Below are 23333 nucleotides of genomic sequence, written 5' to 3'. Positions count from 1 at the left end.
CACCAGTTTTCTTTTGTCTACAAGTTGGGGTGACTAGCTATATGGGAGCCAGAGCGGTAGAGAGGAGGGTCTCCTGGGCCACCTTCTGCCATGGTCTGGCCCTACAGGTAGTGTGGAGCCCTCTTCTATAGCTAGACAGACACCTGCCTTTCTCCCTTGTCCTTTGTCCTCTTGATGGGCCAGGACTCACTGTCTACTTAAGCTGCAGCCCATCAGCATGTTCAGAAGATGTGCCTCTCTTTCCCTCAAGATATAGCAGACCTGACAGATGGCCTGTGTCTGTGGATGTATGAGAGGACCCTGGGTTGGGTCATGGACACTGGGGCTCTGTAGATGAAATGTGCAGATAGCGTATGTCCTCACTTGCAGACCATGGAAGAAGGTGAAGAATTTCCAGGGTGGTAGTCATGTCTTCAATAAAGAGCCTGTTTACCCTTTGCATTCCTTGGGAATCTGGGAACCTCTTTCTCACATTGGCCCCTTTGCCTTTAAGTCTTAACGGCATCACCAGCTGTGGCAGTGGCCTCTTTTCCCTGATATACTCCCTCCCCCAGCTCTGGAGAATGAATGTCTACAGGGTGGAGAGTCAGCACAGTGGGGCTTGTTGGTGAATGTGGGCACCAGTTTGCTGTGTTTGTTTTTGCTCTTGTGATTGTTGGATGGTTTTTATAAACTCCACACCTCCTGCTTCTATGCCCAGCTTATATTCCACATGGCCTTTTAAAACCTCATTTCATTTCAGAAGGTGTATTGGTTAGTGTTTCTAGTGCATGATAAAGCACCATGGCCAAATCAACTTGAAGAGGAAAGGGTTTGTTTTGTCTTACAACTCTCAAGTTGCACTCTATCACTGAGGGAAGTCAGGGCAGGGACTGAAGCAGAGGCCATGGAGGAGTGTTTCTCACTGGCTTGCTCCTCATGTCTTGCTCAGCCCACTTTTTTATACAACTCAGGACCACCTGTCCAGGTGTGTCACCACCCACAGTGAGCTGGGTCCTCCCACATCAATCACTAATAAAGAACATTCCCTACAGACATACTACAGGAAATCTGATGAGGGTGTTTTCTCAGTTGAGAGTCCCTCTCCTAAATATATCTATCTAGGTTTGTGTCAAGTTGACCAAAAAAACCATGATAGAAGGTAACACAGACATATCAGTGACTCCTGGGAAACTCTTCAGAGCTTCAGACCCTGTTCTAGGAGTGTGTGCTCTGGGATGGAAGCCACCTTCTCTAGCAATGGAGACTGTATGACAGCCCCATGGCTTCTTGTCTTTTCAGCTGTGAATAGTGGATGTTGCTGGTACTCACCATGGCTCATGGTCAGTGTGCCTCACTCTTCATGGGCCTGGAGTAGTACCTGCAGGGGCATGCTGGCTGAATGCCTCTTCTTCCATGTCCTTGAGTGGTGTGGCCTAGGTTTAGTGAGCAAGACTCTGAGGTGGAGCTCTGACACCTGTTCTTTATGCCGTCCCAGCCTCCCGGAGCTGACGATGTGTATGTTATGCACCTGCCCAGTCTGCTGGCCCTGTGCCCATGCTGCAGTGGGGATCCCAGGGCTATTCCTCCTACACCTCGTCCGGGAGTGGTTAACTGAAGTCACAGGCCAGCCTTCCCCACCTTGTATTGCCCTAGTCATGAACAGCAACCTCTTCCCTACCTCATCTGTGTCCCATCTTGAATAGCACTCCTTCCTTTCCTTGCTGTTGCTGAGTATTGCGGGCAGGTGGAGGTGGAGTCAGTTCTGCTTGGCGTCCTGTGTCCCTGTTTCTCAGGGCTCAGGGAAGATAGGGACAGGCAGGTGGGCAGAAAGCCTGGTCTTGGCCTGGGCTCTGTTGAGAGTGATCTGGGAGAAGACAGCACTACCTCCTGCTGGTCTTTTGGCTAGCTGATGGCCTCCACTTTCTTACATCTGGAAGCATGTGTGTTCTGGAATTTTCTAGGGCAGGCAGGCTCTTCTGTATTTGAAGTGTGCAGTAGGCCCACTTTCCTTTTAGAGAGTACAAAGGAATAATAGTGGGAGCTGGAATGGGTCAGTGCTTACTTAGGCCCTCTGTGTTTTATGCTGCGTGTTCTGGCACAGGGCTCAGAGGGTGGGTATCCTTTGGTGACATGGCAGGCAGCTATTGATACTGCCTCTGGAGTTCTTTTAGTTTTTTGAAATTCTCAGTCTAGACCTTAGGTAACATTCTGAACTGGGTTTCAGTCCTTGCTAGATGAACTTGAGGGGTATACTCGGTTCCTTTCACAACTGAGTCTGGGAAAGACCAGAGTGACCCCTGGAGGCTGGAGTCCTTGTTGTTCTCAGGCCAGGCTGAGGCTGATGCCAACTGTCTGGCTTTTGCCAACTCTGTGCCTCTTCCTCAGTTAAAAGTAACAAGGATTTTGTTTGGTTCATTCATACCCAGTGGATGTGTGTTTCCTGCTCTTCAACCTCAGAGGGCTGCTGGCCCAGAGTGAGGGAGGAAACAAGGGGCAGGAAGCTGGGGCTGTGACAAGGTTGAGGCCATCCTGTCACGTGCACTGCCTTTGGCTGCTCCCAGAAGACCAGAACTTCCCTTTGCCCTCATCTGGCTGAACTATGGGGGAAAACACTGGCTGACCGGATAACTGTTAAGGTCCTGTGAAGAACCTTGTTGAGTCAGCTTTTAACTTCCCATCTGCTGGAAACAGTTTTGGATCAGAAGTGAAAGACAGACCCGTTTCCTGGTTGGACCCTGCTGCGGCCATGCATGCCAGCCATTATCAGTGCTCTTTTACTGGCTGTCCTGGGCACTGGCAAGGCTCAGAGCCCTTGTTCCTTCCTTTCTCAGAGTGCCATGCTTGCAAAGATCCTGTTCTGTTCTGTAAATCACAGTCAAAGGACAGAGAGGAAGCCCTCAGCAGTGTCCGTGTGGTGCAGGGCATGAGTTCAGCGTTCTGGGACAGGGGTTGAACCTCCTGGATCCCTCTTGAGTTCTCCCTCTTCCCCTGCCCTAAGTGGGGCTACCTCTGCTGTATTGGTACTGCTCCAAGCAGGCCTACTCATCGCTGTTGTGGGCAGAGAACACTACTTTATAGGGTCCTGGATCCTCCCCTCCCCCTGCCCACGTTTCCCTTCTTCCCTTGCTTTGTCCTTGTTTCACGTTGCTTCATTGGAGGATGGTAGGTCTAAAGAAAGTCGAGGGACCGGGGTTTTAAAGTATTTCCTTATCCATGGAACTTGTAGCAAATGCTTGTCAGACTGCCATTCACAGCTTCCCAGGCAGCCTTGTTTCTCACCGTGGGATTGAGCTTTCTTCTCTTGCCTTTCCTAGCGTTCCATGCCTACGGCAAGGTGGGGAAGATGCTGGTGGAGACCAGGTAAGCGGCGCACGCAGCCTTGCTGGGTCCCACCCTTCTTGCTGCAGCAGTGGAGGGGCTGTCGCCTGGTGGGAATGAACAATGCGTTTCACGTGTGGATTGGCTGACAACGCCTACTATGGTTCTGAAGAGTTACTTAGAGAATAGCTGGAAGTCGGTTTATTGTACCCTTAAAATGACGGTTGTCAAAGCTGAAAGCCTGTTTAAGCTGAGACTTAGTACGTGAGAATGGGGAACTTGGGGAGCACAGCAAATAGTTCCCTTGGATAGTTAATCTCAGTGCTGTTCTTTAGATGGTCCCCAATTTTACTGCAGAAGGGATGCACTAAACCAAAATGTCACATTGTTGTCATTGAAAGCAAAATTTTATGAGTTGAAAAAATTGTTGGGAAATTACACTTTTAGGCTTTTAAATCAGGGAATTGTGAAAACAGAAGAAAACATTCTTTGGAAGCAGTTGATTATTCCTTGAACTTGTCTAACATTACTGTGAGTTTTTGTTGCACCTGAATTTTTGAAGCTCCTGTGGAAGGAAAATATGCTACCCCACAGAGAATAGTTAAGTGTGGCTCAGTATTCACCCCAAGTGCGATGGAGAGAGCCCCAAACATCCAGTCCTGCGAGTGTGGGCATACAAAACTGTCTGTCCCTCAGCCAGTTTTCTGGCAATGCTGTGTCGGCACAGCCCAGGCACTGGATCTGGTCCTGGGTGTCAGATTGGGGGTGCCTGGGTTGTGATTCTCGCAAAGGTGCCATGTTCTAATCACAAAGCAGCACTCTCTTTCAAATCTGATTCCAAAGCCGTGTGTCCGTCTGTCTTCACAGCATGATTGGGCTGATGCTGGGCACCTGCGTTGCCTTCTACGTCGTGATTGGTGACTTGGGTTCCAACTTCTTTGCCCCGCTGGTTGGATTACGGGTAAGGCTCTGTTAGCTGTCTGGTCTGTTGGAATGCTTGTGTGGCCGCCCGGTGTCTCCTCTCTTAAAGCCAGCTGAGACTAGTGTCCTTGGCCCAGAGAAGCTTCCCATGCCCGCCAGCCACTCAGGTTCCCTTGGATTTCAGGGACTTTGCTGGGGTAGTGTCTGAGAGATACCGAGAGGGAGAGCAGGCTGTGATCCAGCCTGCAGTGTAGGGGCAGGAAGGAGGAGGGCACGACAGGTCACACCATTGTGCAGCCAGAGGCCTCAGCCTTCCAGTGCTGCTCATCAACAGGCAAAAGAGGCCTCAGTGGTTGCCGTGCCTGCTTTTGACAGTAATTTTGCTTTCCATCTCTCGCTCTTCCTGTGGGTTCACAGAGCTGTGGGTCAGTCCCTCACACAGGTTCTTGGGTCATTTCTCAAAACCTACTGACCGGTGCCAGGGTGAGGCATCTTACCTGCAGTTCTGAGAGACTTGCAGGACAGCATTGGCCTCTGCGCCTTGCGAGTGCTTCCCACGCAGTGAGCCGGTGTGCACAGAGCCTGTCTGTCCTCTTCCTCCGTGGTGTCCAGTGCGCCCATGCTCAGCAGTGTGGGCTGCTGTAGTTACGCAGGTACCTGCAGCTGGGCAGTACTGTAGCTGGGCAGTAGAAGCTCTTGGCCTCCACCTGTGCTGTCAGCCTTGAAGAAGGGTCCAGGAAGTCAGAGTGCTGGCTGCAGCTGAGTTAGATGGGAGATAGCCCCAGACCTTCGCTTGCTCCTAGATGCTAGTCTGGAGTTCTGTGATGAATTTTCTGGGTCAGAATTTCCTTCTGCAGCAGAGTTGGCTCTGAGTCGTATGGAGAAGGCTCCTCCTACCAGCCCCCGGCACTAGCTGTGCGGGTATGCCAGAGCAGGATGGTTCCTACCTGCTCCTGTCACATTCCTTCCCTGTGTAAAGGGGGTAGCTGACCTTTTTGTCCTGACTAGTCTCATTGTGGAGCCTGGCTGGGCCACACCGGGGCCAGAGGTGTTTAGTACTTTGATCCACGTGGCACAGCTGCTGAGAGGGGAGCTTTCAGAGTGAGCATGCCAGGCTTGACCCCGCCTCCTGCTATTTTAAGCCTCAAGGTGCTCCCCAGCCTGCGGCGACTCCTGTCCTGACAACACTGGTAAGCTGAGCCTTGGCAGTGAGTACTCAGGGCTGCAGACCGTGAGGATTCTGCTGGTTCCCTTTCAGGTGACCAACAGCTTGCGCGTGTTCCTGCTCTTCGCGGTGTCCCTGTGCATCGTGCTCCCACTCAGCCTGCAGAGGAACATGATGGCCTCCATCCAGTCCTTTAGTGCCATGGCGCTCCTCTTCTACACCATCTTCATGTTTGTGGTCAGTACCACATGCACGGTTAAAGGGTTGTTTGTGGCTTAGTCTTTCCCATAACCATAAATGTCCATGCCTGAGTCTGGTGTAGCCATTAGCTACCTTGTGGGGGCTAGGGGAAGGTGGCTCTGAGTCTTACAACTGTGGTTGAGTTTCTCTAATGTCATGAAGGCCATATGTATGTCTGACTAGTGGGTATCAGAAGTCTGACAGTTGAATAGCAGGATGCGGGACTCTGAGACCATCATCCCTTTACCAAGGCTCTAGAAAAAGCAAATATAGCAGCTGTGTGTTTTGTGGGAAGATCTTTCATGTGGAGTGTGAGACCAGGTTCATGGTGCCACCATGGTGGCACTTGTCATTTCTGGTGCCAGTTGTCATTTTCTAAAAGCTTTTGGAGGACAGTCTAGAAGATGAGGTGTGGGGACTTCCAAGAGGGTCCTCATCCTTCGCTGCCTGAGCCTGCTGAACCCTTGGAATCACTTTCACTGGCTAGGGAAGAAGCGACCCCTCCTGAGAGCAGGGCCAGGTGTCCTTGCAGGAGGTTGTACAGTCTGGGCTGCAGGTTTCTCACTGTAGCCATGGTCTGCCAGTGCCCCGCCAGTGCCCCTCAGCTCTCTGAGGACCAGCCCAGTGACAGTTAACTCCTTACTCAGGTAGCCACATCCTCAGTGGCTGAGCTGCTGAAAGATGACCATGTCTGCCTGGGCCAGGGTGAGGGAAGGAAGGACATGCCATATCAAGGGGACTGACTGCATTCTGTAATTTGAGACAGACATCAGGGCTGGCATGGTGAGTGAGGTTTTGCTTCTGTCTCCACTAAGAGGCCCCTATATAGGAGCTGCTCCATCCTGTGTAGAAAACTGCCTGCAGCCGGGTATACCTCTCAGTAGTGTTCAGGCAGCTTCAGGTATGGACTGAGTGTGAGCCAGGGTCCAGGCTGTAGGAAGGAGTAAGCTACCTTTGATGTAGAGAATAACTCTCTCCTCTACCTCCTCTGTGGCAAGGTGTCCAGTGGTCCACGCTGCACACTGACTCCTGACCCTTGCCCTGCTCTCTCCCGGTCCAGATTGTGCTGTCCTCCTTTAAGCACGGCCTCTTCAGTGGTCAGTGGCTGCAGCGAGTCAGCTACATCCGCTGGGAGGGCATTTTCCGCTGCGTCCCCATCTTCGGCATGTCCTTTGCCTGCCAGTCGTAAGTACTCCTGAGGTGGCAGGGGGATGGAGTGGGGCTGAGGGTGGAGAGGGGTGGGGATGAGAGTCCTGCTTTTCTCGGTTCTTGAGTTGCTTGTTCCTGGCCACTGAGGAATGATGGCTTGTTCTAGTATGGCTGTTCCCTCTAGGACGAGGGGCTAGATCTCTTGTAACTGGGAAATGAACTATTGCTGGGACTGACTGGCAAGGGCACCTAGTTTTCCAGATCCCATGAGAGGAGAGTTGGCTGTGGGGTGCAGCAGCAACCCAGCCATCTGATTGTGCAGAGTCCCGAGTGTTTTGCCAGAATGTAGCTGTTCTTCTGAGAATATTTAAAAAGAAGTTGCACAAACATTGACTTCAGGCTGCTGCTGAGATGCCTCTGAGGCTTGTGTGTGCAGGCGGGCTCTCTGGCGTGCGGGGCTCTGTGAACACAGAATGGGCTGCTCCCCCTTCACAGCAGCGCTACCTTCTCCATCAGGGTGGCAGGAGCTTGTGATGCACGCCCGGGTGGGAACAGTAAGCGTAAACCTGACATCAATGGGAAAAGACCATCAGCATGTATGTGAGGGGGGCTGGCAGAGAAGCCCCCCTCCTGTGGTGTCAGTGGGCATGTATTGTGCCAATCGTAAACTAGTGTGACAGAAGATTTGCTCACACTGCTGTGTTTACACCCACATTCGAGTTCCAAATCGTCGTTTCCCACTTACCGGCTCCTCTTGGCAGCTCTGTCTCCGCCAGAACGTGCTCCAGCCTCGCTGTTTAATGTCCCCATTATCGTCGGTGACAGAAGTTACATTCTTGTGCGGCGTACTTAGTTACCGTTTGTCCTTTCTGCCTGCGTGTTTGCTTTTTAAAAAACAAGCCTGTGGTTGGGCTTCTTTGGCAGTAGCCGCCTGCAGGCAGTGTACCTCTGTGGGTCGGTTCTTAGTGCAAGTTACTGTTCCCGGAGGGTGAAGCATGCCACTGTCTAAGTGCCGGGTTCATCTCCCTTCCATAAAGACCTGGGGGCTGTAAATGAGCCCTCTTCTTCTGTGTTGGTCACATATTGTCCCCAGGCTGTGAGCACGCAGTGTTTGCCAGGTGAGTGGCCTGTCCCTGCTGGGATGGCAGCCAGCCCCTTACTTGGTGCCTGGAGTAGTTCTTGCTGTGGTCGTCTGGCCCCTTCGATCTCACTTCGTGGTAGATAGATCTTGTGTTATACAGAACTGTCATCCTGGGTCCGGAGAAATGGCCACATGGAACATAGAGGGCCTCGGTAGAAGAGCGTGCGCCTGGAGAGCTCACTCTCAGGAGCTGTGTGATGCCACAGGGGCTGCTCTCTGAAGTGGGAGCCAGGTGGGAGGGCAGTTGGGACTGAGTGGAAGCCTGTGGAGTCAGCTTTTCCACTGTGTCCAGGCACATCCCACCTCTTCATAGCACCCGCAGTGCCTGTGTGTGCGCACACGTATCTGGTTCAAGTTCCCTTCCTGGTGGGCCCCTGCTCTGACTAGAGCCCTGGTCAGCCTGAGAAGCTGTTGCCGGGCTCATGCTAGCTTCCCTTCAGCGTCCCTGAGGCTGTGCAGGGTGTGGCTGATTCCTCTGGTGAGAATGGGGTGGACAGGGTTGCAGTTTTGCCTTGCCAGCCCTCCCAGTATATCGGTGCCTGCTTTTTGATCCAAGTAGTGTGTCTCTTTGTTTTCCTTGAACTTTTTAAAGACATTTTTGTGCATAGCTCCACTGATCCTTGTGCTGATCTGTTTATTGGTTGCTGATTTCCAGCATGCACGTGTGTGTGGTTGCGTGCGTGCGCACGCGCGCGCGCGCGCGCGCGCGCACACACACACACACACACACACACACACACACACACACACACCCATTTGCCTGGTTGTTCCTAGTCTGGTTTCCTTAGTGCCTTTGATCTTGTCCTGGAAGTTTATAGCCACCTGGGAAGTACTTAAGGGTGACTACCAGGTTCCCCTCCTGTTCTAGCTTAGTTCTTATTTAACTCGTGTTCCAACCTGAACCATCTCAATTGCAGTGTGGGGGACCAGCCCCCACACTTATTTGCCCCAGGAACTCTTGAAGAATGAGGGATAAGAGACTTAGTTAGAAATAGAGAGAAGAGAAACAGAGAAAATGCAGGATAGACTCGGGTGGGCCTGGATCCTTATCCACGGGCCCAGAGCTTTATTCCAAAGGCCTATTTACAACGATGCTAAGGGGTGGAGCAAAGGACCTTCCCCTGCTAGTTACAGTCACCTGGTGCCCAGGCCCTGCATACTCTCCTCAGTCGGGTTTTCTGTCCCAAGTCCTCAGACATGCTGTTTGCAGAGCACCTTCGTGAGGTTGTCATATCCCTGTCCTGACAGTGACTTGGGTCCCTCCCCCATGTCCAGCAGCAGCACACTCGTGGCACCAGACCTAGGACAGAAGCCAGTTTTCTCATCACTGGAGAGAGGCTGCGAGTCGGGAAATGTGCGCAGGCTGTCTCCTTGTCTGTGCTCACCGCCATGTTTGTTGACGGTGCTGAGGGGGCTGCAGCCAGCCAGCCTGCCTGTGTTGTTGAACTTGCTGTCCCTGGCAGTGGTGCTGCTTGGCTTCCTGTTGGCTCCTTCCTCAGACCTGTTTTCATTCCCTGCCCAGTCACACCTGCACTCCCACAGTGTGGTGCTAGTTGTGAAGGGATCTACATGGAACCTATCAGGGTAGGTTTGCGGGTCTCATGGTGCTACCATCTGTGGTGTCACCCAGCTGCTGTCCTGGGCACCATGAGTCATGGTCTGTGGAGAATGGTCTGGGAAAGAAGTGCCGGGGTTTGTTGCCTGGGCCATTTTGATAGAGGTCCTAGGAGTTGTCAGGAGGTGGGGGAAGGCTCTGGGGTTTGCTTGTCTGGAGTCTGTGTGACTCGATTGTCTCTACACAGCCAGGTCCTGCCTACCTATGACAGCCTGGACGAGCCATCGTTGAAGACCATGAGTTCCATATTTGCCTCCTCCCTCAACGTGGTCACTGCCTTCTATGTCATGGTAGGAGCCGCCCACACCTCCTCCTTGATGCACAGCACAGCACAGCACAGCACACTGCCTCTTGCACTCAGGACCCCGTGTCCTCACCTTTTCCATGCCAGTGCCTGTAGGTGCACCGTGTTCACGGTGACCCAGAGCAGCTCAGTTCCTCAGCCCCAGGCATTCCAGGACTGGGCACCTGGGAGCTGCTTCTGCCCTGGACCATGTAGCATCTTCTTTCTGTTTTGTTAAGACAGGGTCTTACTTTGTATTCCTGACTGATCTCAAACTTAGGGCGATCCTCCTGCTTTTGCCTCCCAAGTGCTGGGATTGTGGGTGAGCACCACAATGCCAAGTTTTGTGAACATTATCTAGTCTGAAGAGCTCAGGCATCTTGACCAGGGCTGGTTCCAGATTGCTTTAACTGGGGGGCCTGCTTTCCCCTCTCCATGGCTATTGTTAATTCTCTACAGAGGAGCATTCCAGTTAAAAAGAAATGAGGGTGCACGAGATGCCAGTGTGAGAGAATATCCCAATTCACAAACATTAGAAACGGTTTTTCAGTAGTTTCTCATCCCCCACCCCCTTAAGACAGGCTTTCTCTGTGTAGGCCTGGCTGCCCTGAAACTCGCTCTGTAGACCAGGTTGGCCTTGAACTTAGATCCACCTGCCTCTGCCTCCTGAGTGCTGAGATTAAAAGCATGTGCCACCGCTGCCCGGCTCTTCTTATTAATATACTTGCTGTTTTCTTCCTTCCTTCCTTTCCTTCCCTTCCCATCTTTTCCCTCCCCTGCCCTCCTTCCCTCCCTTCCCCCTTTCTCTCTTTCCCTATTTATTTATTTGTTTGTTTGTTTGTTTATTTATTTGAGACAGGTTCTCATTGTGTAGCCAAAGCTGGCCTGAAGCTCACATGTAGCTTAGGCCTTGAACTCAGATCCTCCTGCCTCCTCCTAAGAGCTGGGATTATACCACATCTGGCTTCTGTTTGTTGTCTTTAAGAATATAGAGCTAGGGCTGAAGAGATGGCTCAAGAGGTTAAGAGCACTGGCTGCTCTTCCAGAGGTCCTGAGTTCAATTCCCAGCAACCACATGGTGGCTCACAACCATCTATAATGAGATCTGGTGCCCTCTATGGCATTCAGGCATACATGGAGGCAGAACACTGTATACATAATGAATAAATAAATAAATAAATAAATAAATCTTAAAAAAAAAAAAAAAGAAAGAAAGAATACAGAGCTAGACAAGCAGCCTAGTTGGGAGAGAGCGTGCCTTGCATACGTGACTCCCTGGGTTTGAGCCCCAGAACCGTGGAGGGGACAGATGCTGTCTGAAGAGGATGTGAATGTGCTGGGGTTGCAGCTCGGCTCCTGCCCTTGCCTGTGGCATCTGTCTTCAGCGTGGTCGTTGGAGCATCATCCAGTCCTGGAGCTTCCTCCATCCTCTTCGCCCACGGCTGTTTGACTGGCTTTATTTTATTTCAGTATGGTTTTTGAGGCAGGGTCACACTGTGTGGCCCAGTTTGGCCTGGAACTCTCTCCATCCTCCTGTCTCTGCCTCCCGAAAGCTGGAATCACAGGCCTGTGCCCTACACCCAGCTCCTGATTAACAGTGGCTCCTCTGAGCCCGGCTCTGGTGGTGACTCCTTTTAATCCAGCACTCGGGAGGATCTCCATAAGTTCAAGGCCAGCCTGGTCTACAGAGTGAGTTCCAGGATAGCCAGGGCTACACAGAGAGACCCCGTCTCAAAAAACCAAAAAGAAAAAAAAAAAGGCTCCTCTGAAAGGCTTGGAGGCATTCTAGAACCTTCCTTTCCATATTGGCAACTCCATTTTTTTGCCTCATTTATAGTTCTGTTGAAGTTACACTTGAGCAGTTCACCTTTGGTTATCAAGAATTTTATGCCTGAGGAGATGAGGAGGGCTTTTGTTTTTTGGTGGGTGGGTTTTGTGCCAGCTTCCTTGGAGGTGCTCTGAGGCCAATCTGGGACAAAGACAGGCAGTCAACACAGACTGACAGACAGCTGGCCGGCCACATTGCTCTTTGTCCTCCTCTGACAGGTGGGGTTTTTTGGCTACGTAAGCTTCACTGATGCCACTGCCGGCAACGTGCTGATACACTTCCCCTCCAACTTGGTGACAGAGATGATCCGAGTGGGCTTTGTCATGTCCGTGGCTGTGGGCTTCCCCATGATGATTCTGCCGTGCAGACAGGCCTTGAACACACTGCTGTTTGAGCAACAGGTATGATCTTTCGTTCTCTTGGGCTAGCTCTGTTTCCATGACAGTGGTAGGTGGAGCTTCTCCTAGTTAACAATAAACAGTGTGTGTATATATGTGTGTGGGGTGGGGTGGGGTGTGTGTGTGTGTGTGTGTGTGTGTGTGTGTGTGTGTAAGTCAGAGAACAACGTTTAGAAGTTGATTCTCTTCTGTTGTGGGTCCAGGGGTTGTCTGGCTTGTGTGGCAAGTGCTTTTGCCTGCTGAGCCATCTTGCTGACCCAAACAAATTTCAAGTGAACTGAAGTCTTGGGTTATTTTGAGGGGAGTCTGCCGTGTTGTCCAGGCTGGCCATGAACTCAGGATTCTCTCTCCTCTCTCTCCTAGCACCACTCTCTGGGTGTTAGGATCACAGGTGTGTGCCACAATGCCCAGCTGAAATGAAGTGGTTTTTGTCATTGTTTGTAATTTAAATTTTTTCGTTATTTAGTGTGGTAGTGGGGCTCTTTTGCCTTGGTGTGCGAATGGAGGTCAGAGGAAACTGGTGGGGTCCAGTTCTGTCCCATCACCGTGTGGGTTCCGGGATCAAACTCAGGTTGTCAGGCTTGGTGACAAGTGCCTTTACCTAATGAGCCTTTCTTGCTGGCCCCGGCAGGAAGTTTTTAATAGAGATCATCTGTCCTTCCTTTCTTCTTCTTTCCTTTGTTGCTAGAGATTGAACCTAAGGCCTTGTATATGCTAAAGCACACCCACTGCTCTTGAGCTGCATGTACTCCCAGCCCCCGAGTAGGCACGGCTTGCATTAACCTAGGTAAAAAGAACACAGAAGAGTGCCCTTTGGGCCATGCCAGCTGTGTAGGCAACTTGGTTCGTCTATGGGATTTGCCAGCATTGATGCTTGCAACCTCAAGTCAGAGAGATGGTGAGACATGAGGCTGCTGTGGAAGCGGTCCTGGGGAGGCTGTAGCAGGGGCACAAATTCACTGGCCAACATTGATAACAACTGGAATCATGGGATAGGATTGTGCTACTTCTGTACTTTGTAGTGACTTCAGTATAGTGTGTTGGTAGAACCCGTGTGTGTGTGTGTGTGTGTGTGTGTGTGTGTGTGTGTGTATGTGTGTGCGCGCGCGCATTTCACAAGAAACTTTTTAAAATAATATATTTAAATTTATTTTATGTGCATTGGTGTGAAAATGTCAGATCCCCTGGAACTGGAGTTACAGGCAGTTGTGAGATATCGTGTATATGGGTGCTGGGAATTGAACCCAGGTCCTCTGAAAGAGCAGCCAGTGCTCTTAACCGCTGAGCTCTCTGGTCCTTGCTTGCCGTTGCCCTGGGTTGCCTCATATCTATTGCGCTTCTCCATCTCAGCTTTCTTTTCACCCTTGTTCACAGGGGCACCCTCTCCTGAGTCTGGTAAGATAGACCCACTGTCCAGGCTGTTTTCTGTGATGACTGGCCTTCGCTATCTAGACCAAGATTCTTTGGCTCCAATGCCTGACATCTTAGCACCTGGTTTGTCTGATCAGCCAGGACTCCTAGTGGCTGGAAATACAAGGTCACAAGCACTTGGAATAAGGGAGACAGCAGTGGTCCCAGAGTGTCGACTCAGGAGAAACAGCTGGCACAGCTGCTCCCTGTCTGCCCAGTCATGGCAGTGCTGTTGTTTGTGTCTCTTTCCTATGGACTCTGCTGCCAGTGACAGTAGAGGCCCAGTGACAGAGGCTGAGTGCCTCTCACAGGCTAGCTCTTGGTCTCTCTCTCTGCTAGTGTTTATGTACCTGGATACCATGCAAAGTAGGATTTTGGACTTTGTCCCTTGAGGGGTTTCTTAGCATTTCTATTGTGAAAAGACACTGTGACCACGGCAGCCCACCCACCCCCAGACAGGGTTTCTCTGTGTAGCTTTGGAGTCTGTCCTGGACCAGGCTGGCCTTGAACTCACAGAGATTCACCTGCCTCTGCCTCCCTAGCGCTGAGATTAAAGGCGTGCATCACCACCGCCCGGCTATGGCAATTCTTATAAAGGAAAACATTTAATTGAGGTGGTGGCTTTGAAACTGTAGTTTCAAAGGTTCAGTCCATTATCATCATGGTGGAGAGCATGGTGATGTGCAGGCAGACATGATGCTGGCTACATCTTGATCAGAAGGCAGCAGGTAGTGGTCTGAGACACTGGGCAATATCTTGAAATAGGAAACCTCAAAGCCCACCCCCACAGTGACACACTTCTTCCAACAAGGCCATAACTACTCCAACAAAGCCACACCTCCTAATAGTGCCACTCCCTATGAGCTTATGGGGACTGGTTACATTCAAACTGCCACAAGGGGCAAAGATGAGACCAGCTCTGTGGCCAAAGGTTCACCCTCCTCCACCCTGGTTCATGCTGTACCACCTCCACTTTGTGGGTTGCTAAAACCACCCCTCACTGCTTCATGTGAGCTTGGTGTGTCTATGTGCTTCAGACTGAAGCAGTGTTGGTGCTTTTTGCATAATGTCCCCCCTCTTCTGCAAAGTGGTTTTTTTTTGTTGTTGTTGTTGTTGTGTTTTTCAGATAGGGTCTTACTATGTAACTTTAGCTGGTCTGACCTTTGCTATCTCGACCAAGCTGGTCTTGAACTCGCAGAGACCTGCCTGCCTCTGTTTCCCAAGTGCTAGCATCTAACTCTTTTGTAAAGTTAAACATCGATAATAGAACAAAGAGAAGTATTAGAAAAGCTTACCACCAAGTGATAATGATGCACGCCTTTAATCCCAGTACTTGGGAGGCAGAGGCAGGGGGATCTCTGAGTTTGAGGCCAGCCTGGTCTACATTGTGAGATCCAAGACAGCCAGGGCTACAAGAGAAACCCTGTCTCGGAAAAAACAAAAAGAAAGAGAAAGAAAGTTAGCTTACCTGCTTCTTGTTTACATGCATGTGGTCACATCCCCATATTTGTGTCTGTTTACAGTGTGATTTTCCCTTCCCTTTCCTCTGTTTTCAGTAGATTGACTGGGGGCCTGTATGTGTATCCATGGAAACCCACAGCATCTCTGCTCTTGCTCATCTGCTCTTGTAGACGTTCTTCTATTGATGGCTTTTCTGCCTGTCTGCACACAAGTTCCCACTTCCTCCTTTAGATAATTTCTTGGTCAACTTCCAGGGCTGTGACTGGGATTCCTGGGTTATGGACAAACTGTCATCCCTATTCAACAAAAGATTTCAGCTCCAGCTACCTCAGTCTATCTTGCGTTAGTGTCCATTGTGAAAATAGCTGCTTTGAAATTCTAGTTCTGGAAGGTTCCGTTGTTCCTAACCCAGGAATGATCATTATGGTCAACCCTTGCTGTGTGCCAGTTCACATGAGGATCAGCAGCTTGAGGAGGAGATACTTCTGTTGTCAGAGAGGAAACGGATTTGAACCGGGCTGTGTCGGACTCTTAGGCATGTAGAGTGTGGGGCTCCCACCTCCTCTTGTGCTGCTACACCTGTGATGAGTGTCCTGTGTGCCAGGTGGGGTGGGGTGCTGGGCTATGCCACCTCAAATCCTTCTCCACTTTCCTCCTTCCTGGACTTTGAAATGGTTAAGTGCTCACCATGGATCTGTTGGGAATGGTGATAACAGCCAAGTGCATGCGTGTGCGTGAATGCATGTATGTATACATGTGTGTGTGTAGGGCTTCAGCACGTAATCTGAAGCTGCACACTGAGGAGAAGCTGACTCACTTCACAGGGCTGTCCCTCTGGAGCCTCTGTCTACTCTGCTGTCCGGTTTGTGTGTCTATTTAAGTCTCTGTTTTGTCTTTGCCCCAAGAGCAAATATGAAAATGAAGGGCATAATACTAACGTTTCAAAACAGAGCTGTAAGATGTCCAGCCCACAGCTTCTTGGCATTCTGCAGGCTTCCATTAAAGCTGCTCAGCCAAATCTGATTGTGCTGCAGCGTTCACCGGCCAGGTGAGCTCCCGCCTGGACCCATGCAGAGATAGGCTTGGCTGGCAGAGCCCCGTGTGGCCTTGTGCCACTGGAAAGTAGTCATTTCAAAACTGGTTGTTTTTGTTTTTTTCATGTAGCAAAAAGATGGAACCTTTGCTGCAGGAGGCTACATGCCCCCACTCCGGTTTAAAGTCCTCACCCTCTCGGTGGTGTTTGGAACCATGGTCGGTGGAATCTTGATCCCCAATGGTAAGGTGGGCAGCCTCTGCTGCCTCTTTTCTGCCCTTAGTTGTCCTCCATTCTTCCTGTTGCATGGGGGACCCAGGGATGTCCCTAGCCCATGCTTAGCATTTAGCTGAGAGTACTCCCAAAGTCTCATGCCATTTTCTCTGGTATCCTAAAAACTGCCTAGAAATTCAAGGTCACACCCGTTCCTCAGCAGACCAGCTGTAGCTTGCTGTCATCACACAGGAGTAACGGCTTTAGCCAGCCAGCACATTGTAGCCTTTTCCACACATAGCTGAGGACAAGGCACTAGGTTACTTGACAAGTGATGATAGAGTGAACTAGGCCACATGGAGCCAACATCTGACTTTGGTAGGAAACCCCCTGTGCTTGGCCACTTATTTGTTTATCTATCTGTCTACTTATTTACTTGCTGGGTCTTTGAGACAGGGTTTCTCTGTGTAGCCCTGGTTATCCTGAACTCACTATGTGGACCAGGCTGGCTTCAAACTCGAAGATCTGCCTGCCTCTACATCACCACCCAGCTTGTGCTTGGCCATTTAAAGATGAGCTGTCAGAATTTCCCAGGCTGCTCTGCTCTGACACATCTTAGCATATGAGGAGGAGGAGAAAAGTGGAGGTGGTAGTGGAGCCCCTTGGGTACAGCAGATGTCTGCTCACTGGCACTCAGTGTGCCAGTGTGCCCTTATGCCAGGTGAGCACAGTCTCCCAGTCACACCTTGCTGTCTGTCTGTTTGTAGTGGAAACCATCCTTGGCCTCACAGGGGCGACGATGGGGAGCCTCATCTGCTTCATCTGCCCGGCTCTGATCTATAAGAAAGCCCACAAGAATGCTCCCTCAGCCCAGGTGAGTGTGTCCCTCCCCTAGGCCATATGCACTTATCCCCTGGATGAAGGTGAGTGTTGCCCACCACATGGCCTGACCCTTGGCCAGTCACTCTAGTCAGGGAGAAGTAGCAGAATACAGTCAGCGCCCCAGGGTCTTTAGACAGGTTCTGTCCACTCATTTTCAGTGTTTTATCACAAGAAATACTTGGTCAAGGAGATGTGAGAAGTGGGCCAAACAGGTGGCTTACAAGAAATACTTGGTCAAGGAGATGTGAGAAGTGGGCCAAACAGGTGGCTTAGTCTCTGCCCCTGTGTATCAGGACTCTCCAGAGAGGACGATTACTCTTCCTTACCTAAGCACAAAACACTGAAGTGTGTTCATACTGTGACTGTCTACCCTCCCCTAGATACTCCCACAGAGAACACCATTGCTGGATTAGCGGGATGTCCCAGGAAGATAATGTCTGCACATGTGTGGGCATGCTCCAGCTTCTTTGTTTTGTTTTGTTTTTTGGTAATGCAGCTTCCTGCTGTCTTTGCTTAACATCCGTAGCAGGTTGCTCCTCGACCACAGGTGTAAGCATCCAGGACTGCCTTCTGTTTTAGCTGACTCCTGGGAGTTCACCACGGGGAAATTCCATAATCCTAGTCTCCCACGAAGTCAGCCCTAGCCTTTTGCTATTGCAGCCCACAGGTGTTTCCATATACATGAGACTGTGTCTATAGAAAGTGTTCCAGAAATGAGATTCCTGGTCAGAATGGGAGCCTTTCACCCTGTGCCTGGTGAGGTCACGGCTCCAAGGTGTGTCTGTCACCATGCCAACATTTTCCTCTGTACTTTTGGCCTCCTCAGAGTAAGGGGAAAGGTTGTTTCAGAGGCACAAATGCCATTTAATGTTCTTTCTTTGTGAACTGCCTGTGTCTTTGCTTCCTTTTTAGGGGATTGTTGAATGTTTCCTTATTGATGCATACTGGTAGATGTTTAAGTGTACCCCACTTGACAGTTCACACCTGTTTGTAACTCCCGTTCCAGGGGAACCGACACCCTCATATAGACATACATGTAGGCAAAACCACCAAAGAACATAAAATACAAATAAATTGTATATTAAAAGAAGAAGAAATAAAGGGTGGGCTTGGACAGTGGCTTAGTGGATAAAGCACTTGTGCTAGTATGAGGCTTGGAGCTTGGGTTCCCAGAATCCATATAAAAGCTGGGTGGGCGTGGTGGCCAGCTGGTAATCACAGCACTTGGGAGGCAGAGGCGGTATCCCAGGAGCAAGCTGGGTAGCTAGACTAGTTGAGTTAGAGAGCTCCAGGCTCAGTGAGAGACCCTGCCTCAATAAAGTAGAGAGCAATTGAAGAAGATATCTACCAACAACTTAGGCCTCCACATGCACATATACATACACACACACTGAAAAAAAGTACAATATGTATGTAGGAAAACATAGTTCTTACATACAACTTGATATATGTTTGCAGTGTGACTCTAGCCAAAACCACCATCAGGACAAAGTGAATATCTTGCCACCCCAGAGCGCCCGTGAGCCCCTCTCATCGTCTAACCCGGCATCTCAAAGGTTACTATTGTCTCTTGGTGGCTTCAGCGTGATGCAGTGGGGTCTCATGCCTGTCCTGTCTGGTGCTTAAAGTCACTGCATGAGGACTTTGCACTTGTTCACTTGCTCCACGTTAACCTGCTGTGTTGGCGAGGGTTCTCCAAAGAAACGGAACTGATAGGATAATATATATATATATATATATATATATATATATATATATATATATATATATATATATAATATATATGTAATATGTATAGTCAAAGGGAGCTTATTAGAATGGCTTACAGGCTCTCGGCCGGGGAGTCCAGCAATGTCTGACTTTGGAAAAGCCAAGGGTCTGGCAGTTGTTCTGTCCACGAGGATGGGTGTCTCAGCAGTCCCAGTCTGGTGCTGGAGTCCTGAGGAGTCCTGGAGAGCTGCTGGTCTTCAGTCTTTGTTCGAATTCCAAAGAAGTGGGTTCTGATACTGGTGAAGGAACGCCAAAGCAATAGATGGACAGATGGACTTGCCATCAGGGTGAGGGCAAGCAGGCAAAAGGCAAAGGTTTTTGTGTGTCCTTCTGTGTGGGCTACCAGAGGGTGTGGTACAGATTAGGGTGGGTCTTTGCTTCAAATCTGATTAAGAAAAATCCTCACGGGAATGCACAGAAGCTTAAGTTTCAGTTGATTCCAGATGTAGTCAAGCTGACAACCAAGATCGGACATCGCACCTACTCCCTATGGTGTGACAGATCATGTCTAGTCCAATACTGATGTTTGGATGTTCCTTTAGGTGCCCACGAGTGAGCAGCTCTGTCATTCCACCCTTTCCAGGAGGCACTTGGCCCCTGGGGTGTCATAGTCAGCTTTTGTAGATTCTGCATGTTTGGGGGTTTAAATAGCGGTGCCTCTAGTTTGTAGCATAAAGAGTGTCCTCAGACTTCACATGTACCATCCATCCTTTTTAAAAATTGCAACTGCCAGTTGGGCAGTGGTGGTGCACGCCTTTAATACCAGTACTTGGGAGGCAGAGACAGGCAGATCTCTGAGTTTGAGGCCAGCCTGGGCTACAGAGTGAGTTCCAGGACAGCCAGGACTGTTACACAGAGAAACCCTGTCTCAACCAAAACAAAAAGAGTTGTGGCTGCCAGGGCTAGAGAGATGGCTCAGGTGCTAAGAGTACTTGCTGTTCTTTCGGAGGACCCAAATCCGACAGCTCAGTCACCTGTGACTCCTAATGCGTAACATTCTGGCCTCTGTTTGAGCACCTATGCGCATGTGGTTCACATGCATACCCTCAGGCAGACACAGAGCAAACAGATCTTGGTGAGTTTGAGTCCAGGCTTATCTACATAGTGAGACTCTGTCTCTAAATACAAACATACGTACATATGTACATTACATATTCACTCCAGCTGAAGGCTTGGAGGCACCTGGAGGTCTTAACCAAACACCCTAAATCTCCAGGTGACTGGTGTTCTGAACTGTTGGTGTGCTTATGAGCCCTGTGGACGTCTTCTAGGTGTGGTTCAGGCTTTTCCTGTTTTGTTGTCCTCTTATTGATTTTAGGGGTTTTTAATGGATTCTTATTTTTATTTATTTATTTTTCATTTCACATGCCAACTACAGTTCCTCTAATGGATTCTATATGTATTTTTTTTTTCAAATACATGTACTTCACACTTGGGTTTGTTGTTTTCTTTCTTAAGAACGTCTCTTTTTCCCCTTAATTACATTTATGTATGAATCTTGTTTGTCTACATGAGTTGCACATGCTCTTACGTGGAGGCTGAAGGATTGGTGGGAGTCATTTGTCTCCTTCCACCATTTGAGTTTCAGAATTGAACTCAAATTGTCAGGCTTTGCACCTTTGCATGATGAGCCATCTCACTGGCCCCATTTAAGTTTTTAAAATTTATTGTTAACTAATGTATATGTATGGGTGTGCCAAGTGTCCACGGAGGCCAGAAGGTGTCAATTTCCTTGGAACTGGAGATGTAGACAATTGTGAGCCTCCATGTGGGTCCCTAACCTACTGAGCTATCTCTCTTTCTTTTTTTTCCCAAATACTTTATTTATTTTTATTATATGTGCATTGGTGTTTTGCCTGCATGTATGTCTGTGTGAGGGTGTCAGACTCTGGAGTTACAGATAGTTGTGAGCTGCTGTGGGTGCTGGGAATTGAACCTGGGTCCTCTGGAATATCAGCCAGTGCTCTTAACTGCTGAGCTATCTCGATGATACCATCTCATTTTGTAGCCCAGTGCTGGGTTACAGGGTTAGTTACTTCATCTGACGTTGGACGTCTTTTGGTGACAGAAGTTGTGAATTTTACTTTGGCCCAGTTTATTGACTTTTTCCCCTTTAGTGCTTTTTTGGTTCTATTTAAGAAAAGTGGAAATGTCTGCTTACCCTAAGTTCTGAAGATCTATTCTGGTGGCTTTTATCTTTCACCCCACTTGGGATCAGCTTAAGTGAGGCAGGACTCATGTGGCTGTCCAGTTGATCCACACTGTCCCCTGCTGTCTCCTTCTCGGCCCCTGTTGTCCGTCTGAGGCTCTTGGGAACGCCTCTGTTCACGGGTGTGCTGGTCCCCGCACCAGTTCTGCCTGCTTCATGTTCCGGGCCTTTGTGCTTTCCTCCGGGGCTGGTCGTGGGGGCACACCTCTCTCTGCCTCTTCAAGGTGTTCCTTCTCATCACTGGTCCTTTGCATGCTTGACCAACTCCCAGAATGGCGTTTTGGTTTCTTCCAGAATAATTGCTGACATTTTCATTGGGGGTTGCATCAAGACTAGATCGAAGAAGCGACATCATCCTTCAGCTCACAGTATTTTCTATTTTTAAAGATTTATTTTATTTTTGTTATGTACATATATGTGGGTTTGTGTGTATTTGAGTACAAGAGTCAGCAGAGGCCAGAGGCATTGGTTCCCCTGGAACTGGAGTTACAGGCTGTGGTGGGCTATCTGACATGGGTACTGGGACTTGAACTCAGGCCTCTGAGAGAGCAGTGTGTGCTCATAGCTGCTGAGCCCCTTCTCTAGCTCCTTACAGTATCTTCTGACTCCTGCTGATTCTTCTCACCCACAGCCTCTTAGGCTTTCATCATTGTGACAGGTGCCTGAGAGAGCAGCTTAGGAGGAGGAAGATGCATTTGTCTTACAGTCTCAGAGTTGGGCTGTGGTCCCTGGCCTCATCTTTAGGTGTGAGTTACAGTTGTTACAGTGGTGACCTGTGTGTACCAGATGCTGCTCACCTTGTGGCATCCGGGAAGCAGAGAGAGCAATGGAGATAGAGGGGCACCACCTCCCAGTGTTTCCACCAGTGTCTGTCAGTGGGTCGCTTCCTCCCTGATAGAGGCAAAGCCTCTGTGAGCCTGGTCTCCTTTGGTGATCGGCTTCACCAATTGGAGACCAAACATGTAACACATGAGCCTTCTGGAGGATACCTCAAATCCAAATCATAACGATTTCTAGATATTTGGGGTTTTTTTTTAGTAACTCTTTGAATGCACATTGGAGAGTTTCGGCCCTTTACTATTGGTTGAAGTGAGCTTGTGGACTATACATGGCCTGTTCTGTGAATGCTTAGGCCTAAGGTCACAAACTGAGGACTTGAGATTTAACATTTTTGTACTGATATTTAAAAAAAAAAAATCTTATCAGTTATGAGAAAGGTAAAATAATTCCTAATTGTTGATTTATGTCCCCTTGTAGCTCTTCCAGTTTCTGCTTTTCAGTCTGACGCTGTACCTTGTGAGGTGTCCCGTGTGTCTGTGGAGACATTTCCCCGAAGGTGGTATCGTACGTAGGTGTCTCAGTTCTGTTCTGCTCAGGTTAGCCTTTTCTTCTCTTTGGGTGTGGGCGTGGGTGTCTCTGAGATGACTCAGTTGATTGTCAACAGGATCACTCACTCAGGACACAAGCCTGGATGAGACTGAATTGATGTGGGAAGAGCCGCTCTTCCCGCCATCTGTTGCCTGGGGTCTGGGACTGACTAGGGAGGGGTGAATGAGTTCAGCGTCAGGACTCATCTATCTGCTTCCTGACTGCAGATGCAGTGTGACCAGCTGCCTCACATCCTGCCTCCATGCCTCTGCCATGGTGGACTGCCTTCCACCCAGAGCCTTGATGACTCCTCTGTCCTTAGCTGCTTTTGTCTGGTGCTTTGTCACAGCCACAAGAAGCAGAGTGGCCAGCGACCTCCATATGTTCTTCCTACTCGTGCTCTGGTGTGCAAGGGCAGACGTGTTTTCTATCATAACTTGTATTACTAACCTAGAAATATCCTTTTAGACCTTAAAACATTTTCTTAGATAAACAACTTAAGGTTTTTGTCTCTTAATTTTATGAACTTTATTTACATCTCTTTTGTGAGTTTCTTTTTTTGAATTTGGTAATAAAGAAAATGGTAAAACTATAACTATCTAGTCTTCAACCCCATCAGAGACCTGAGAAGGATTAAAATATTACCTAAGTAAACAGGAAGTGCAGAGCAAGCAACTTCCAAAACTTTAAAAATGACAGAGACAGCTGGTTGCTTGGACAGTCACCCCAAGGTTCCTCTGCAACATTGGGCATCCATCTTCAGCCTACAGGCAGGCCTAGAATATCTGACAGACTTTTCTGTGAAGCAGGATTGTGAAGGACTGGCCTGCCTTCTCTTGGCAAAGTTTGGTAGTCGACTTCCTTTGTGTCCTCTTGTCCAATTTGGACAGCAAATGTCAGCAGTCGAGGCAAGGGCAGTGTCTTTGCCCAGTGGCTGACTTTGTCAC

The 23333-nt window shown here is 49.5% G+C and overlaps 1 protein-coding gene and 1 long non-coding RNA gene across 7 annotated transcripts in view; one reads left to right on the top strand and one right to left on the bottom strand.

Annotated features, from left to right (window-relative positions):
* Nucleotides 1-23333, top strand: part of Slc38a10 (solute carrier family 38 member 10) — a 52915-nt gene that overhangs the window by 7417 nt on the left and 22165 nt on the right. For all 6 annotated transcript variants that reach the window (XM_059272265.1, XM_059272264.1, XM_059272267.1 and 3 more), the window contains 8 exons: nt 3297-3342; nt 4168-4261; nt 5480-5623; nt 6687-6811; nt 9719-9821; nt 11861-12043; nt 16076-16187; nt 16925-17031. In XM_059272265.1, coding sequence (XP_059128248.1) covers nt 3297-3342; nt 4168-4261; nt 5480-5623; nt 6687-6811; nt 9719-9821; nt 11861-12043; nt 16076-16187; nt 16925-17031 — 914 coding nt within the window. The remainder of the gene's footprint in view (nt 1-3296; nt 3343-4167; nt 4262-5479; nt 5624-6686; nt 6812-9718; nt 9822-11860; nt 12044-16075; nt 16188-16924; nt 17032-23333) is intronic.
* LOC131918026 (uncharacterized) lies at nt 8945-15272 on the bottom strand. The gene is made up of 2 exons (XR_009380813.1): nt 14919-15272; nt 8945-9216 (listed from the first exon to the last, which is right to left on the bottom strand). It is a non-coding gene; the product is annotated as an uncharacterized LOC131918026 (long non-coding RNA).

This window comes from Peromyscus eremicus, chromosome 8a, assembly GCF_949786415.1.
Source record: "Peromyscus eremicus chromosome 8a, PerEre_H2_v1, whole genome shotgun sequence".
NCBI classification, from domain to species: Eukaryota; Metazoa; Chordata; class Mammalia; order Rodentia; family Cricetidae; genus Peromyscus; species Peromyscus eremicus.
The sequence above is the reverse complement of the archived record's forward strand: the minus strand, read 5'-3'. Positions and strand labels throughout refer to the sequence as shown.